The 17,745-nt window shown below is 44.4% G+C and overlaps 1 protein-coding gene across 1 annotated transcript in view; it reads left to right on the top strand.

The window, feature by feature from the left end:
* Nucleotides 1–15,503, top strand: part of LOC106546072 (uncharacterized) — a 44,811-nt gene extending 29,308 nt beyond the window's left edge. Inside the window, exons 10-13 of the mRNA XM_087715031.1 lie at nucleotides 6,297–6,344; nucleotides 9,363–9,481; nucleotides 11,514–11,655; nucleotides 14,849–15,503. Coding sequence (XP_087571157.1) covers nucleotides 6,297–6,344; nucleotides 9,363–9,481; nucleotides 11,514–11,655; nucleotides 14,849–14,958 — 419 coding nt within the window. The 3' untranslated portion in view covers nucleotides 14,959–15,503. The remainder of the gene's footprint in view (nucleotides 1–6,296; nucleotides 6,345–9,362; nucleotides 9,482–11,513; nucleotides 11,656–14,848) is intronic.
* The last annotated feature ends 2,242 nt before the right edge of the window (nucleotides 15,504–17,745 follow it).

Below are 17,745 nucleotides of genomic sequence, written 5' to 3'. Positions count from 1 at the left end.
CTAGAGGTCTTCTAGTCTGACCCCCTTGCTCAAGCAGGGGACCCGACACCGTTTCAGAGACAGAGGGCTCTCTCATCTCTCCTTCCAAACGCTCCGGCGTCGGAGCGTTGGCAACTTCTGCTCCAGTGATAAATGAATGGAATAAAAAAAAAGAGTTGGATGGGACCTCGGAGGTCATCTAGTCCAACCCCCTGCTCAGCCAAAAGGCCTTACACCATAAGTTCCAGTGTTCTGGTGGCAAGCTGGTTAATTGTCCTCCCTGTCAGGAAATTTCTCCTTAATTCTAAGTTGCTTCTCTCCCTGATGAGTTTCCACCCGTCCTGTGCGGGGTTGGACTAGATGACCTGCAAGGTCCCTTCCAAGTCTGTTATTCTGATTCTGTTTTTCCTGCCTTCAGGGGTTTTGGAGAATAGGTGGACCCCCCCTTCTTCTTGGGGGCAGCCCCTCAAATATGGGAAGACTGCTCTCCTTCTTATCATTAATTATTTGAAGCTATATTATTTGATTCTATCTTGGGCAAATCTGGGCAGTTTATTATAATGTAATAAAATTAAACAGATGCGCCCTTAAAAGTAACAAAAAACACACAATTAGTGCGAAAGAACCACAGGCAACTCAATTTCATCTCCAAAGAACCGGAAGGCAGAAAAAGAAGCAATGGGTGGAAACTAATCAAGGACAGAAGCAACGTAGAAATTTCCTGAAAGTGAGAACAATTAACCAGGGGAACGGCTTGCCACTAGAAATCGTGGGGCTCCAACATTGGAGGTTTTGAAGAAGAGACCGGACAGACATTTGTCTGAAATGCTATAGGGTCCCCTGCTGGAGCAAGGGGTTGGACTAGAAGACCTCCAAGGTCCCAATAAGAGAAGAATGACATCTTTTTCTTTTATTCTCTTATTTTTCTATTCTGCTGTTATCCTGTTATTCTTCCATGATTCTCTTCTGCTTTCTCCTTATTCTTTTATTCTGCTTTCTTAGTCTTGTTATTCTTTTATTCTGTTATTTTCTTTTATTTTCTTATTTTCTTATTCTTTTATTCTTCTGCTTTCTCTTCTTCTTTTATTCTTTTATTCGTCTGTTAGTCTGTTATTTTCTTATTCTTTTATTGTTCTGCTTTCTCTTATTCTTCTTATTCTTTTATTCTCTTATTCTTCTGCTTTGTCTTATTCCTGTTATTCTCTTATTGTTTTATATTCTCTTATTCCTCTCTTCTTCTCTTCTTATTCTCCTATTCTTCTCTTTCTGCTTTCTCTTATTGTTCTGTTATTCTCTTATTCTTCTGTTATTTTCTTATTCTTCTTTCTTATTCTTGTTATTCTTTTATTCCGCTATTCTTCTGTTATTCTGTTATTCTTCCGTTATTTTCTGATTCTTTTATTCCTCTGCTCTCTTATTCTTCTTTCTTTTATTCTATTATTCTTCTGTTATTTTCTTATTCTTTTGCTTTCTCTTATTCTCTTATTCTTTTATTCTGTTATTCTCTTATTTTTCTGTTATTCTGCCTTCTTATTCTTGTTATTCTTTTATTCCGCTATTCTTCTGTTATTCTTCTGTTATTTTCTCATTCTTTTATTCCTCTGCTTTCTCTTCTTGTATTCTTTTATTCTTCTGTTAGTCTGTTATTCTTCTGTTATTTTCTGATTCTTCTGCTCTCTCTTATTCTTCTGTTATTCTGTTATTCTCTTATTTTTCTGTTATTTTGCTGTTCCGCTATTCTTCTGTTATTCTTCTGTTATTTTCTCATACTTTTCTTCTTCTGCTTTCTCTTATTCTTCTTTCTTTTATTCTGTTATTCTTCCGTTATTTTCCTATTCTTTTATTCCTCTTCTTCTTTCTTTTCTTCTTTTCTTCTTCTGTTAGTCTGTTATTCTTCTGTTATTTTCTGATTCTTCTGCTCTCTTATTCTGCTATTCTTTTATTCTGTTATTCCCTTATTTTTCTGTTATTCTGCTATTCCGCTATTCTTCTGTTATTCTTCTGTTATTTTCTCATTCTTTTCTTCTTCTGCTTTCTCTTATTCTTCTTTCTTTTATTCTGTTTTTCTTCCATTATTTTCTTATTCTTTTATTCCTCTTCTTCTTTCTCTTATTCTTTTATTCTTCAGTCTGTTATTCTTCTGTTATTTTCTGATTCTTCTGCTCTCTCTTATTCTTTTGTTATTCTGTAATTCTGTTATTCTTCTGTTATTTTTTCATTCTTTTCTTCTTCTGCTTTCTCTTATTCTTCTTTCTTTTATTCTGTTTTTCTTCCATTATTTTCCTATTCTTTTATTCTCTTCTTCTTTCTCTTCTTCTCTTCTTCTTTTATTCTTCTGTTAGTCTATTATTCTTCTGTTATTTTCTGATTCTTCTGCTCTCTCTTATTCTTCTGTTATTCTCTTATTTTCTGTTATTCTGCTTTCTTATTCTTGTTATTCTTTTATTCCGCTATACTTCTGTTATTCTTCTGTTATTTTCCCATTCTTTTATTCTTCTGCTTTCTCTTATTCTTCTTTCTTTTATTGTTATTCTTCTGTTATTTTCTTATTCTTTTATTCCTCTGCTTTCTCTTCTTATTTTATTCTTTTATTCCTTCTGTTAGTCTGTTATTCTTCTGTTATTTTCTGATTCTTTTTCTTCCTCTGCTTTCTCTTATTCTTCTTTCTTTTATTCTGTTTTTCTTCCATTATTTTCCTCTTCTTTTATTCCTCTTCTTCTTTCTCTTCTTCTTTTATTCTTTTATTCTTCTATTAGTCTGTTATTCTTCTGTTATTTTCTTATTCTTCTACTCTCTCTTTTTATTCTGTTATTCTTTTATTCCCTTATTCTTCTGTTAGTCTGTTATTCTTCTGTTATTCTCTTATTCTTCTGTTATTCTGCTCTCAACACTCTTGCAGAAGCAGGCTAGGTCAATGCCAGCCCTGACCTCTATGGGTCCCCCCCCCAAAAAAAACCCTCTTTTTTAACCAGGAACCCCAACCTCTAACACCCCCCCCCCACACACACACACAACCACAATCCCACGCTCTCTCCAAGCGACAATTTCGTGAACGTCTGCGGTGCAGCGGAGCGGAGTGGAGCTCAGGAGCCAAAATTCGCAGGGTGGAAAGAGGGGAAGTGAAAGCGATAGAAAAGGACATCGTGTCCTTCTGTGTGTCTCTAGAGTTGTGACGTTCGACAAAAGGCCCGTGACACAACAGAGGCATCTGTTGGCCGCAGGATTTCCCCTACAGCCCCCGGAGGAAGTTTTGAAGCCCCCCGCCCCCCAAAAAGACACAGAGTTGTTGATTCAAACAAGCTCGTCCGACGTTTTAGCCCAAATTTGGCAAAGTTTTCCCAATTTTGCAAAGTTTTCACATTTGGGGGTGTGTGTGTGAGAAAAATGGGGAGAGGCCGTTGCGGCTTGTGTCGTTTGGATGGTCTTCGGGGAAAAAATGAATGGCGAGAATGATTTAAAATTGTGGGGTTGTGTTTTTAACACCTCGACAACTTGAAAAGCGGGTGGACTTCAACTCCCAGAATCCCCCAGCAGCTGGCACATCCGTCTTCTACCGGTAGTCCTCGACGTATGGCGGCAACCGAGCCCCAAATTTAGGCGGCTAAGCGAGACCACGATGAAGTGAGTCCCGTCCGTCCCCCTCCCCATTTTACGAGCTTTCTTGCCACCGTTGCTAAGTGAAACCTCTGCCGTTAAGCGAATCTGGCTTCTCCATTGACTTTGCGGCTCAGGAGGCTCGCATGATACCCCCAACCGTCATAAGTATGAAGCCTCTGAATTTTGATCGCGGGGGATGCTTGGAACGGCCGTAAGTGTGAAAAACGCCCACTAAGTGTGGTCACTAAGTGAAGCGTTATAAGTCAAGGACTACCTGTATTGAATCGTCAGGCCATTTAAGCCCACATTTAACCGGCTTGTTAATTTAGTTTGTTGTGAGTTTTTTTCCCCCACATTGCTGAAATCAAGATATATTACGTCGACCGCATTCCCCCTGTCTATTAAACAAGTTATCCGATAAAAAAAATAAGAATTTCTTCCTTATTCGTGCTTGAATTCTGGGAAAGCTTTGAAGGCTGGGGAATTCTGGGAATGGAAGAAAGGCTGCTCTGGGGTTAAAAAAAAGAACTAGACCGGGATTAAACCATCATAGTCCTACGAAGTCCTTGCTTCGAGTCATCCGTTTGAGAAACCTGGTTTTAAGGGGTGTTTCCTGTGCTGGGCTCAGCTTGACAGAGTTCGCAGCAGCTATAAAGGGGAGGGAAGTGCTCCTGAGCACATACAGAGGGCCCGGTTTTCAGTTCAATCCAGTTATTTTCTCTTTTTAGAATTGTCAAGAGTTTTTTGGGGCGGTGTAATGATTAGTACGTGATACACCCAGGAGCAAAACAGAGCACAGAGCACACAGGGCCTATTAGTCAATTAATAGCAGATTATATATGTACTTATTATATACAGGGAGATAATATCCCTTTACCACTCAGCTTGGACACAAGGAGAGAGACAGAGACAGAGAGGAGAGAGACAGAGAGAGAGACACACAGACACACACACACAGAGGAGAGAGACAGAAAGAGAAAGATACAGAGAGAGAAAGAGAGAGAGAGAGATGAGAGAGGAGAGACAGAGAGACAGAGACAGACAGACAGACACACACACAGAGACAGAGACAGAGAGAAAGGCAGAGAGAGACGAGAGGAGAGAGACAGAGAGAGAGACACACACACACAGAGACACACACAGAGAGAGGAGAGAGACAGAAAAAGACACAGAGAGAGGTGAGAGAGGAGAGAGACAGAGAGAGAGAAAGACAGAGAGAGACACACACAGAGAGGAGAGAGACAGAGAGAGAGAAAGAGAGGAGAGAGGAGAGACAGAGAGAGACACACAGAGAGACACACAGAGAGAGGAGAGAGACAGAGAGAGAGAGACACACACACAGAGGAGAGAGACAGAGAGAGAAAGACAGAGAGAGACACACACACAGAGAGAGGAGAGAGACACAGAGAGAGAAAGAGAGGAGAGACCGAGAGACAGAGAGAGACACACAGAGAGAGGAGAGAGACAGAGAGAGAGAGTGAGATGAGAGAGACAGAGAGAGACAAACACACACACAGAGGAGAGAGACAGAGAGAGAAAGACAGAGAGAGACACACACAGAGAGAGGGAGAGAGACACAGAGAGAGAAAGAGAGGAGAGAGGAGAGACAGAGAGACAGAGAGAGACACACAGAGAGAGGAGAGAGACAGAGAGAGAGAGTGAGATGAGAGAGACACAGAGAGAGAGACACACACAGAGGAGAGAGACAGAGAGAGAAAGACAGAGAGAGAGACACACAGAGAGAGGAGAGAGACAGAGACAGAGAGAAAGGCAGAGAGAGGTGAGAGGAGAGAGACAGAGAGAGATGAGAGAGACACACACAGAGAGACACACACACAGAGGAGAGAGAGACAGAGAGAGAAAGAGAGAGAGAGAGGTGAGAGAGGAGAGACAGAGAGACAGAGAGGAGAGAGACAGAGAGAGGAGAGAGACAGAGAGGAGAGAGACAGAGAGAAAGGCAGAGAGAAGTGAGAGAGACAGAGAGAGAGATGAGAGAGACACACACAGAGAGAGACACACACACAGAGAGAGGAGAGAGACACAGAGAGAGAAAGAGAGAGAGGTGAGAGAGAGAGAGAGAGAGAGAGAGGAGAGAGACAGAGAGAGACACACACAGAGAGAGGAGAGACTCAGAAAGAGAAAGACAGAGAGAGGTGAGAGAGGAGAGTAACAGAGAGACACACACAGAGAGAGAGGAGAGAGACACAGAGAGAAAGAGAGAGAGGAGAGAGAGAGGAGAGAAAGAGAGAGAGAGAGAGAGAGTGGTGAGAGAAAGACAAAGAAAGAGAGAGAGAGAGAGAGACGCCATCTAATGGCCACTTACAAATATATAAACAACTCCTTGCATCATCCCCACTGCATCAGCTTACAGCTTACAACCTTACATCAGCTGGCAGCTATTAAATCCTCATTACCTGACAATTTTTTAAAATTTAATTCCCAAAAAAATAAGATACAAAACAACAATTTTTAAAAAAACAAAAACAGGACATTTAAAAGAGAAAGTTGTATTAAAAATGGAGTGGCACACATATCCCCATCTTGTCCTCCCCAGCTGAATGCCGATTAAATATATTACGTCAATATTAATTGATCCCACCCATTGAAAAAACAGGCCTCCAAAATTTTAAACGCCAAGCGAGGGCACCTATTTTACAAATTGTGAGCCTGTCATCCATTCTCACAGCCCCATTATTTACAACGGTGTTTGATCTCCATAGGAAAACATTCCGTCCTGCATTTGGTCCCTGCCCGTCATTCTAACAACGGTGAGTAGCCGATTTTATTCCATGAGGAGTAAAGCATTATTTATTAAATTTATTAAATTTATTAAGACCATCCATCTCTCGTGGGCGACACGCTCGGCTTAATGGAAGTTTTGAAAAATCATAATTTCTACCATTCCAGGCAATGAAGCTAGATTTAAAGGCGAATAATCAAAAGAGCAGAAGAGGCTGCAGGAGAATTATTTCTTTATTATTATTAATAAAATTATTAATTACAATTAATTACAATTGCCGTTACAATTACAATTGCAATTGCAATACATCTGTGTGGATTAGAAGTGTGGTTTTCAGCAGTTAAACCCAAGTTGGAAAAAAAAAACGTTTTTTTTTTTTTTAATGGCATTCCTAAAGTGGGCACCTCCAGACTGGCCGGCACAGATAGTTGTAAGTAAAACGCAAATCTTGCAAAATTCCAGGGAACTTCTCATTTTTGACACCGAAGGTCTTTCTCGCTTGAGCAATTCTGGATTTTCAATTGAGGGGGGGGGGCACGCGGCGGCAGGTCCCACGTCTCCCCCCCCCCCGCCCCAGTAGACACGCAAGCTGTTGGAAGGCAAAACAAGGAAGAGGATGGATTGTTTAGGGTGGATAATGGGGGTCTTGGGGGGTGCCTTGGATTTAGGGGGTGCTATGGGGATCTAATTCAAAGGGAGGCTTGAAATCCCCCCCTTGTGGAAGCCGTCTGGTCATTCCCCCCCTCCCCCCCATCGCACCATCTCCTCCTCTCCTTCTTCCTCTTCTCCTTCCCCTCTCCACAAACTCCACCCTCTTCTAGTCCTGATGAGGTTCCCTAGTTGGGTCATGAAACGTTGACAAGAAACTAATCAGAGAGCACCAAAGGCCTCACAAGATACATCCCTGTTTTTTTCCTCCTCCTCCTCCTCCTCTACCTCCTCCTTCTCCCTTCTTCTCCTTCTCCTTCTTCCTCTTCTTCTTCCTCTCCTCCTCCTCCTTCTTCTCCCTTCTCCTTCTTCCTCTTCTTCTTCCTCTCCTCCTCCTCCTCTTCTTCCTCCTCCTTCTTCTCCCTTCTCCTTCTTCCTCTTCTTCTTCCTCTCCTCCTCCTCCTTCTTCTCCCTTCTCCTTCTTCCTCTTCTTCTTCCTCTCCTCCTCCTCCTCTTCTTCCTCCTCCTTCTTCTCCCTTCTCCTTCTTCCTCTTCCTCTCCTCCTCCTCCTCCTCCTCCTCCCTTCTTCTCCTTCTCCTTCTTCCTCTCCTCCTCCTCCTTCTTCTCCCTTCTCCTTCTTCCTCTTCTTCTTCCTCTCCTCCTCCTCTTCCTCCTCCTTCTTCTCCCTTTTCCTTCCTTTCTTCCTCTTCCTCTCCTCCTCCTCCTCCTTCTCCCTTCTCCTTCTCCTTCTTCCCATTCCTCTCTTCCTCCTCCTCCTCCTCCTCCTCCTTTTTGCAAACTCCACTCCTTCGAGCACTGATGTTGTTCCTTAGTCAGGTCATGAGATGTCTATAAGAAAACCACCAAGCTTGGAGAATAATAGAATAAGAAGAGTTGGAAGGGACCTTGGGGGTCTTCTAGTCCAACCCAATTCTCAAACAGGAAACCGTGTACCATTACTCCCCCTCCCCTTCCCCTCCTCCTCTCCACAGACAAACCTATTTTAGCACTGATGATGTTCCCTACTTTGGTCATGAGATGTCTGCAAGAAAACCACCAAGCTCAGAGAGCCCCAAGGGTGCTACAGTAGTGATTCTTCTTCTTCTTCTTCTTCTTCTTCTTCTTCTTCTTCTTCTTCTTCTTCTTCTTCTTCTTCTTCTTCTTCTTCTTCTTCTTCTTCTTCTTCTTCTTCTTCCTTTTACTCTCCCTACTTCTTCTCCTTCTCCCCCTTCTCTTCTCCTCCTTCTCCTCCTTCTTTCTCCTCTTCTTCTTCCTCTTCCTCTCCCTCCTTCTTCTCCTTCTCCTTCTCCTCCTCCCCTTCTCTCTTCTCTTCTTCTCCTTCTCCTCCTTCTCTTTCTCCTCCTCCTCCTCTGCCTCTTCTTCTTCTTCCTCTTCCTCTTCCTCCTTCTTCTCCTTCTCCTCCTTCTCTTTCTCCTCCTCTTCCTCCTGCTCTGCCTCCTCCTCCTCTTCTTCTTCCTCTCCCTCCTTCTTCTCCTTCTCCTTCTCCCCTTCTCTCTTCTCTTCTTCTCCTTCTCCTCCTTCTCTTTCTCCTCCTCCTGCTCTGCCTTCTCCTCCTCCTCCTCTTCTTCTCCTCCTCCTCTTCTTCTTCTCCTCCTCTTCTTCTTCTCCTCCTCTTCCTCCTCCTTCTCCCTTCTCCTTCTCCTTTTTCTTCTTTTCCTTCTTCCTCTTCCTCTCCTCCTCTTTCTCCTCCTCCCCCTCCCTTCTAGCAATGATGACATTCCCTAGTTGGGTCATGAAACGTCTGCAAGGAAACCACCAAGCTCATAAAGCACCAAGGACCATTCAATAATAATCCTCCTCTTCCTCTTCCTCTTCCTCTTCCTCCTCCTCCTCCTCCTCCTCCTCCTCCTCCTCCTCCTCCTCCTCCTCCTCCTCCTCCTCCTCCTCCTCCTCTTCCATCCCTTCTCCTCCTCCTCCTCCTCCTCCGATCTAGGCTGGGGAAAACCCCTTATGAGCTCTTTCCTGGAAATGTCCCTTCCCTTCTGCCTGGCACGCTTGGCTGGCCAGGCCGGGGATGAGGGACTTTGTGTTCTTCCGCCTGGCTGCGCCCTCCGCGTTCATTAAGGGAGGGGGAGGCTGACACACACACCCCCCACCCACTCAGGAATGTCCTTTCAAAAGCTCCTGGCTGGAATGTGGGCTCCTGGGGAGGCCTGGGGGAGAAAGGGGGGGGGCGACTAACATGGGAGGTTTGGGGTGGAAGGGGGGGGCAAGGGGGGGCAGAGGGGAGAGGGAGGGGCCCAGTGAAGCTTGGACTTCTGCCTGCCCCACCCAGGACAAAGGCAGGCAGGGCTCGGGGGGGGGGGGGGGAGGAGTAAGGGCTGTGTTCCAATCTGACCCCAGCTTTCCTCCCTTTAAACCCCCCCCCCCCACCCAGAGGAGGCCGATGCCACGGAGATCTGGTGGTCCCCTTTCCTGCAACAAGGCCGGGCGCTGGAGCCCAGCGGGCAAGACGTGGTGGTGAGGCACACGGGTCTCTACTTCGTTTACAGCCAGGTGAGAGACCCCCCCCCCCGCTTGGAGTGGGGGGGGGTGGGGGAGGGCTCCCGCTGGGGAGGGAGGGGAGGGAGGAAAGGAAGGAGGGAGAATGGAGGTAGGAAGGAAAGAACGAAGGGAGGAAGGAAGTAGAATGGAGGTGGGAAGGAAGGAACAAAGGAAGGAAGAAGAGTGGAGGGAGGAAGGGAGGAAAAGAAGGAAGGAAAGAAGGAGAAGGAAAGAGGGAGGGAAGGAAGGAGAGATGGGAAGGGAGGGAGGAAGACTTTGAGAATGTGATGAAGGAAGGAAGGAGAAGAAGGAAATTGGGAGGGACAGAGGGAGAGAAGGAAGGAAGAAGAGATGGGAAGGGAGGGAGGGAGGAAGACTATGGGAATGTGATGAAGGAAAGAAGTAGAAGAAGAAGGAAAGAGGGAGGGAGGGAAGGAAGGAAGGAAGAAGAGATGGGAAGGGAGGGAGGAAGACTATTGGAATGTGATGAAGGAAGGAAGGAGGAGAAGAAGGAAATTGGGAGGGACAGAGGGAGGGAAGAAAGGAAGAAGATGGGAAAGGGAAGGAAGGAAGGAGGGAGAAGAGGGAGGGACAGAGGGAGAGAAGGAAGGAAAGAGAGATGAGAAGGGGAAGAGAGGGAGGGAGGAAGAATATGGGAATGTGATGAAGGAAGGAGAAGAAGGAAAGATGGAGGGAGAGAGGGAAGGAAGGAAGGAAGAAGAGATGGGAAGGGAGGGAGGAAGACTATGGGAATGTGATGAAGGAAGAAGGAAAGATGGGGGGAGAGAGGGAAGGAGGGAAGAATATGGGAATGTGAGGAGGGGGGGAAGGAAGGAAGGAGGAGAAGAAAAAGGAAAGAGGGAGGGAAGAAGAGGGGGAGAAGAAAAGGAAGGAAGGAGAGATGGGAAGGAGAAGAAAAGAAAGGAAGGAAAGAAGGAAAAGAAGGAGGGGAAGGAGATGGGAAGGGGAATGAAGGAAGGAGGGAGAAGAAGAGGGAGGGACAGAGGGAGAGAAGGAAGGAAGGAAGAAGAGATGGGAAGAGGAAGGGAGGGAGGGAGGAAGAATAGGAGAATGTGAGGGAGGGAAGAGAGTCAATTCTTGGCCTCGTGGCCGGTTCTAGACCACAGATCCCCAGAGATGCGACCGACATAAAACCGAAGCGGGGAATGTCAGATGATTCCCTGAGGGCTCCCCTCAGCAGGGATCTTAATTAGAGACCAATTAGCTTCCCTGATTGCAAGGATTAATTTTGCCCTGGGAAGCATTTGGAAAATTAAAAATGCTTTAATGAAGGTTGCAGTGTCCCAGGGTCACATGACTATCAGTTGCAATCTTCCTGGAAGGTTTCCAACAAGGAAAGTCAATGGGGGAAATCGAGATTCACTTAATGACCCAATGATTCACTTAACAACAGTATTGTATTTAATGGAGGCTGGAGTCTCCTGGGGTCATGTGATCGCCATTGGTGACCTTCCGGGAGGGCTTCTAGCAAACATAGTCAAAGGGGGGGTGGGCTGATTCAGCTAACCACCCAATGATTCACTTAACGACCATAATTACGATTCACTTAACAACGATGTTTGCATGATTGGATTTCACGTTAGGTTAGACTGGCTTAACGAGCCCAGCGGAAGTGTCTTAAAATCAGGAGCGACTCACTTAATGACCCCATCGCTTAGCAACAGCAGCCAACATTTTGCATTGCTAAGCGAGACAGTCGTTAAGGGAATTCTGCTCCATGTTTACGACCTTTCTCGCCACCGTCGTTAAGCAAATCACTGCCGTGGGTTCAGCGAGTCGCCACGGGTCTTCCGCGAATCAGAGCTTCCTTATTGACTCGTCAGTAAGTCGCCAAAGGGGAATCACACGACCGTCGTAAGTACGAGTCTGAATTTTGACCATGGGGAAGCTGCAGTGGTTGTGTGAAAACTGATCATGAGTTATTTTTTTCCGTGCTGTTGTAACTTCGGTCGCTAAGTGAGGACTTCTTGTAAATAGGTTCAGATCAAGTAGGGCCTACCCCCTTTTCTCCCTTCCTTCCTAGGTGCTGTTCCATGACCCCACTTTCACCATGGGGCAGGTCTTACGGCGAGTGGCCGTAGGCAGGCCGGATCAAATCCTCTTCCGTTGCATCCAGAGTATGCCCCCCAAGATGGAGAAGGCGTATAACAGCTGCTACAGCGGAGGTGAGCCCCGCCCTTCACCTTCCCGGAATGTTCCGGCCCCTTTAAGAGGTGCGGACTTCAACTCCCAGAATTCCCCAGTCAGCAAAAGTTGTGACTACCTTCATTGCATTATTTTTTTTAAAATTGGATAACTTCCTTAGTAGATAGTGGGAATGAAGTCGATGTAATTTACCTTGATGTTAAAAAAATTATCTTCCTATTTCATTAATTATTATTATTTTATTATTATTTTATTATTATTTTATTATTATTTTATTATTATTTTATTATTATTTTATTATTATTTTATTATTATTTTATTATTATTTTATTATTATTTTATTATTATTTTATTATTATTTTATTATTTTATTACTTTATTATTATTTGTTTATTTTATTATTTGTTTATTTGTTTATTTTATTATTATAATTATTTTATTTGTTTATTTTATTTTACTATTTTACTATTTTACTATTTTACTATTATTTTACTACTATTTTACTACTATTTTACTATTTTACTATTTTACTATTTTACTATTTTACTATTTTACTATTTTACTATTTTACTATTTTACTATTTTACTATTTTACTATTTTACTATTTTACTATTTTACTATTTTACTATTTTACTATTTTACTATTTTACTATTTTACTATTTTACTATTTTACTATTTTACTATTTTACTATTTTACTATTATTTTATTTTATTATTTGTTTATTTTATTATTTGTTTATTTTATTATTTGTTTATTTGTTTATATTATTATTTGTTTATTTTATTATTTCATTATTTCATTATTTGTTTATTTGTTTATTTCATTATTTCATTATTATTATTTGTTTATTTTTATATTTATTTATTTATATTTATTTATATTTATTTATATTTATTTATATTTATTTATATTTATTTATATTTATTTATATTTATTTATATTTATTTATATTTATTTATATTTATTTATATTTATTTATATTTATATTTATTTATATTTATATTTATTTATATTTATATTTATTTATATTTATTTTTGTTTGTTTGTTTGTTTATTTTTATTTATATTAAAAAGGCTTTATGTATGTATGTTCCAACTTGGGAGTGCCTTGAGCAATTTCAACCAAACTTGGTACGCAGATGACTTACTCCCTGGAATCAAATACTGGGATGGGGTGGGGGTAAGACACCCTTGGGATATGTGTGTGTGTGTGTGTGTGTGTGTGTGTGTGTGTGTGTGTGTGTTACAGTGTGTATGTTGCCTGGCCCGCAAAGGAGAGCGAATACGCCATCCTACAGCGGCAATTGTTTGTGATGTCATGGGAGGGAGAAGGGAGAGCCTGGGCCGTTAAGGAGAGCGAGTGCGGCGTCCTAGACCGGCAAATGTTTGTGATGTCAGTTCCTTCGCAGCTTCCTCTGGAAAGCCAGCTGTGACGTTCGCCCTCCAGTGGACCGATGGGGAAACATCTGATGGATTTGGGGCAAAGGGCCAGGATCGTAGACAGGGCGGGAAAGAGGAGCACATGGAGGAAGGAAGGGAGAGGGCAGGGATGATGGGCATGGGAGTAGGGGGAAGAAAAGCCCTCTCAGTGGCTCCCTGTGAGATAAACCCACTTTGACGTCTATTAACAGCCGGTAACGTCGGGTTATCGGCAAGTAAAAAATAAATTTAAAAAAACTCATGACAAGTTAAATTAATAAATGTTAGAGCTGGGCCTCGATGGGCTGACAAGGAAGTAGGAAACTAGTGCTGGCTAGGGAATTCTGGGAGTTGAAGTCCAAAGCTGCAAAACACTGGTCTAGGTTTTGGGGGAAAAGACTCTCACCCAGATGGTACCAGGAGTGGGAGACCATTTGGGGTCCATTCCCCACTTCTTAATCCACCCCTTAATCCATTGTGAGGAGGAGCTAAGCGTAGCCAACTTCCTTCCTTTGTAAAGGGTTGGAAATATTTTTTACGTCCTAACAGAATAACCAGCGGTGGATTTCACTTATTTTCACCACTAGTTCGCCGTGCGCGCACACCTTCCGAACATGTGCCTGGGCTTCCGCGCATATGCTTTGCTCACACTCGCCTCTTCTGCGCATGAGTCTGACCTCACAAAAATGGCTAAATAGGATGGCATAGCGCCGGGGCAGATGGCGGATGGACAGCCCACCTGCGATCTTCGCCAGAACCGGCTGAATACTGCCTCTGAGAATAACAGAGTGGGAAGGGACCTTGGAGGTCTTCTAGTCCAACCCCCTGCTCAGGCAGGAAGCCCTCGACACTTTCAGACAAATGGCTGCCCAATGTCTCCTTAAAAACATCCAGTGATGGAACACCCACTACTACTGGAGGCACGTCGTTTGGGATAACACAATAACCGAGTTCGGGGGGGCACCATAGAGGTCTTCTAGTCCAACCCCCTGCTCAAGTGGAAAACCCTGTACCACTTCCACGCGTGTCTTTCTCCTTCTTCCGTGGCTCAGAAAGTGAATTGAGCTTAGCCAGAGAGTTGAGGGAAGAAACTCACATTTAGATGGGCAGGACAGGGGAACCCCGTTTTCTCCAAACGTGGCATGTGTCCAGTGGTGGGATTCGAATAGTTAACAACCAGTTCTCTGCCTTAATGACCCTCCTCCCGAGCCCCAGAATAAAAGTACGAGTAAACTCCAGAGAACCTGTCTATAGAAAGTCTGGGCATACTGCCAAGAAACATTAACAGCTGTTACAATGTAACAAGGCTTAGCCCAGAGGCAGTTTCGGAAAACATTTAAACAAGCTAGAAACAACACACACAGGAACACCAAAACTCTTACTTCCTGCCTTCCTGACAGGATTAACCCCGTAAGGTGGGAAAGGCAAAAGGCTGTTGGAAGGAGATTTCTTCCAACAGATGCTTCGCCGAACTGCTCAGTTAATTTTACTAGTGGTTCGTGTGAACCAGAGGTGGGTTCCTACCGGTTCGCACCGGTTCGGTAGAACCGGTTCGTCTAATCTACCAAACCGGTTAGAAGAGGTTCCACCAGTGGACCCGGAAAGCAGGCCCACATCTACAGAAGAGGTTCCAAAAGTTTTTGAAACCCACCACTGGTGCGAACCGATGCGAACCGATGCGAATCCCACCATTGCATGTGTCCCCAGCCCACAGGGGCCATTGGTATGACTTGTGGCGGTTCTGTTAAATGTGGGTCCCTGTGTCTGAAACCCTTTTTTTCTTTCTTCTAGGGGTCTTCCACCTGCAGCAAGGAGACCGTCTGAGTTTGCGCATCCCCCGTTTCAACGCCTCCTTCGACATCTCCACCCACGGGACGTTCCTGGGCGTGCTCCGTCTGTAGACGTCCAAGCATCTTTGCAGCCCCCCCAAACCATCTCCGAGAAGGATCCCCAGAAAATTTAGGGTTCTAACTCCAGAAGAGACTCCTTCCTCGCGGATCGTGGTTTGGGGCGAGGTAGACTTGACACAGCCAGGATGCTCGGATGCAGGAAAGAGACCGAATCAAGATGACGGCGGCTGAGATTTCCCACAGGAAAGCGGGGCGGACGGACGGAGCCCACCCTGGCTTAGGTTCCCGGGACCCCTTTGGAGATACTTCAGCTGGGAGATCCCGAGAATCTGCTCTTTGAGTTTGGATCAAGCAAGATGGAAGTCACAGTCAATGTTTTCTTGTCTTTTGGAGTTTTGCAAATGTCCAGGAATCGAGAGATCTAGCCCAGTGTTTCTGAAAGTTGGTCACTTTAAGATATGTGGACTTCAACTCCCAGAATTCCCTAGTTCTTTTTTCCCTTTCCTATCAAGATATATTATGTTTGCCGCATACCCACCATCTATTAGGAAAGTTACCCTTATCAAAAATGCAATAAAGGTAGTCGAGCCGCCTTGGTTCTTGTCCTATCCGTGACGAATTCTGGGAAACCGTTCCCCGTTGGGGAATTCTGGGAGTTGAAGTCCGCGTGTCTTAAAGCAGGCGAGTTTGAGAAGCGTTGGGATATCTCCCATTTCCTGAATCCCTCCTTTTTTCTGAAGTGTCCCAACACAAGCTGGATGGAATTCAGATAGTCCTCAACTTACGATTGTGCATTTAGTGACCCAAGTTACAACAGCGCTGGAAAAAGGATCTTAGGACCACTCCTCACACTTATAACGATCGCGGAATCCTCCGAGATCCAAATTCGGGCACTTGGCAACTGGCATGTATTTATGACGGTTGCAACGTCTCGGGGGGAGTCATGTGATTCCCCCTTTTACGACCTTCCCATGCTGCCTTCTGACAATGTGGGAAGCCTGCTTTCCGAGTCCACTGGTAGAACCTCTTCTAACCGGTTCGGTAGATTTGACGAACTGGTTCTACCGAATAGGTGCGAACTGGTAGGAACCCACCTCTGGTCCCAATTGCCACCGTAAGGTGAGGACTATACCTGGGAAGCAACAGAGGCATTGTGTTTTGACCGAGGCTTCCCGAAAGCCTGAAGCAAACTCCTTTTCCCAACAAAAAAACCCCTTTTATGAATTGACGGTGAATTCTGCTCCTTCCCATCCCGCAAAGTCTTTCAAGGGAGGATTTACGGTCACAGACCTTCTCTGGCTTGGAGAGCTGCCAGGCCGATATCTGCAGAACCTGGCAAGGAGCCTCGGAGAGCCACGAATGAATGAAGTGAACTAATTGTCTCCTGCAAACTCCATTCCCCTGTCGATCCTCTTTTATCTCCTCTGGGAGGGGCCATTCACCGTCCACCGATGGCCTTCCTCCCAAGTCGATCCCTGTTCTTTAGCTGTTCCCTTTGTCTGGCAACTCTGTTCATGCGCACACTGGGAACAGGCTCCAGCTGTTCTTCTGCCTCACGGATGTCCGACTCCGAAGGCAGCTAATAACTCATGCGCACACTGGGAACAGGCTCCAGCTGTTCTTCTGCCTCACGGATGTCCGACTCCGAAGGCAGCTAATAACTGTCAGACGGCTGTGGCCCCCTCTCTGCCTCCGACACAGAGCCCTCCTCAGAGCCTCCCCCAGACTCCACGACTGGCCCATGTCCGTCTCCAACCTCCTCACTGTCCGAATCCGAAACCACAACACATGGTTCCCCCCTGGTTTCAACCTTTCTTCCAACTGCAGTTCTGGTTTGATGCCCCCGCCGGAAAACCCAAATATTTGGTCTTTTGTTTGACACTCACAATTGCACAAAATCTTGCCAAGATCCCAAGGGCATTCTGTTTGCCGTTTGCAAACAATTGCATTTTAATTACGATGTGTATTTTAGCCCTGGGCAAAAGATTGTGGGAGGAATTTTGTTTTTGGTTTCTTTTTAAAAGCACTTTAAAAAAAATAAAAAAAATAGTTTTTAAAAATGGAATTTGCACGTTTTGGGCCTGGAGGGTGAATAATATCCATGCAAATTGCACCCACGGAAATCCGTGGGGCTTTCGCAACTTCTAGTGGCAGGCTGTTCCACGGGTTCATTAATTTGAAGAGGAAAGGCAGGATTCAACACCCAAAATTAGTGGGAACAATGCAGAAAAATCCGAATTTTGAAGCTTGGCTGAACACCGACGGAAGCAGAAGACACCTCTGTATTATTAGCTCTGTGTAGCCTCCTGAAACTACCTGCAGAGACTTTAGAGTGAGATTCAAAGGGGAAGGCATATCAAACACATAGAAGTAGAAATAGTATAGATAGGCTCTTTCTCTACCACTAGGTGGAGCTTTCGGGTTCAGTTTCTCTAATCTATTTCAACACACACACACACACACACAGGGAATATGTGTCAATCACAACACAAACCCACAATTTTGTCCTGGCTGTAATTAAGGGGGAGAGTACTGCAACGAAGGCAGCCATTTCTTTTCTTAAATCGTCTTCCGTGCCGGCCTTAAATTTCCCGGAAAATGAAATTGAGAAATGAAATGAAAATGAAATGAGATATGTTTGTTTTTTTAAAGAAAATTGTTTCACAAGTTGTTGTTTTTTTAATACTTTTCCACGTCAAGCAAGAATCAGAAGCCAAAAGCAGATTGGAGAGTTGCAGCCATCGGGGCAGGCACTAGAGGGCGCCAAAGAAAACAAAAAATAAAGCGGTGTCTGTGGGCAGCCCCCTAGTGGTGACTCTGGGGTTTTGCAACCCTGGT

Source organism: Thamnophis sirtalis, unplaced genomic scaffold (assembly GCF_051295495.1).
Source record: "Thamnophis sirtalis isolate CommonGarterSnake01/CBP01778 unplaced genomic scaffold, rThaSir2_p1.2 scaffold_4, whole genome shotgun sequence".
Classification (NCBI taxonomy): Eukaryota; Metazoa; Chordata; class Lepidosauria; order Squamata; family Natricidae; genus Thamnophis; species Thamnophis sirtalis.
This window is presented reverse-complemented; position numbering and strand designations above follow the sequence as displayed.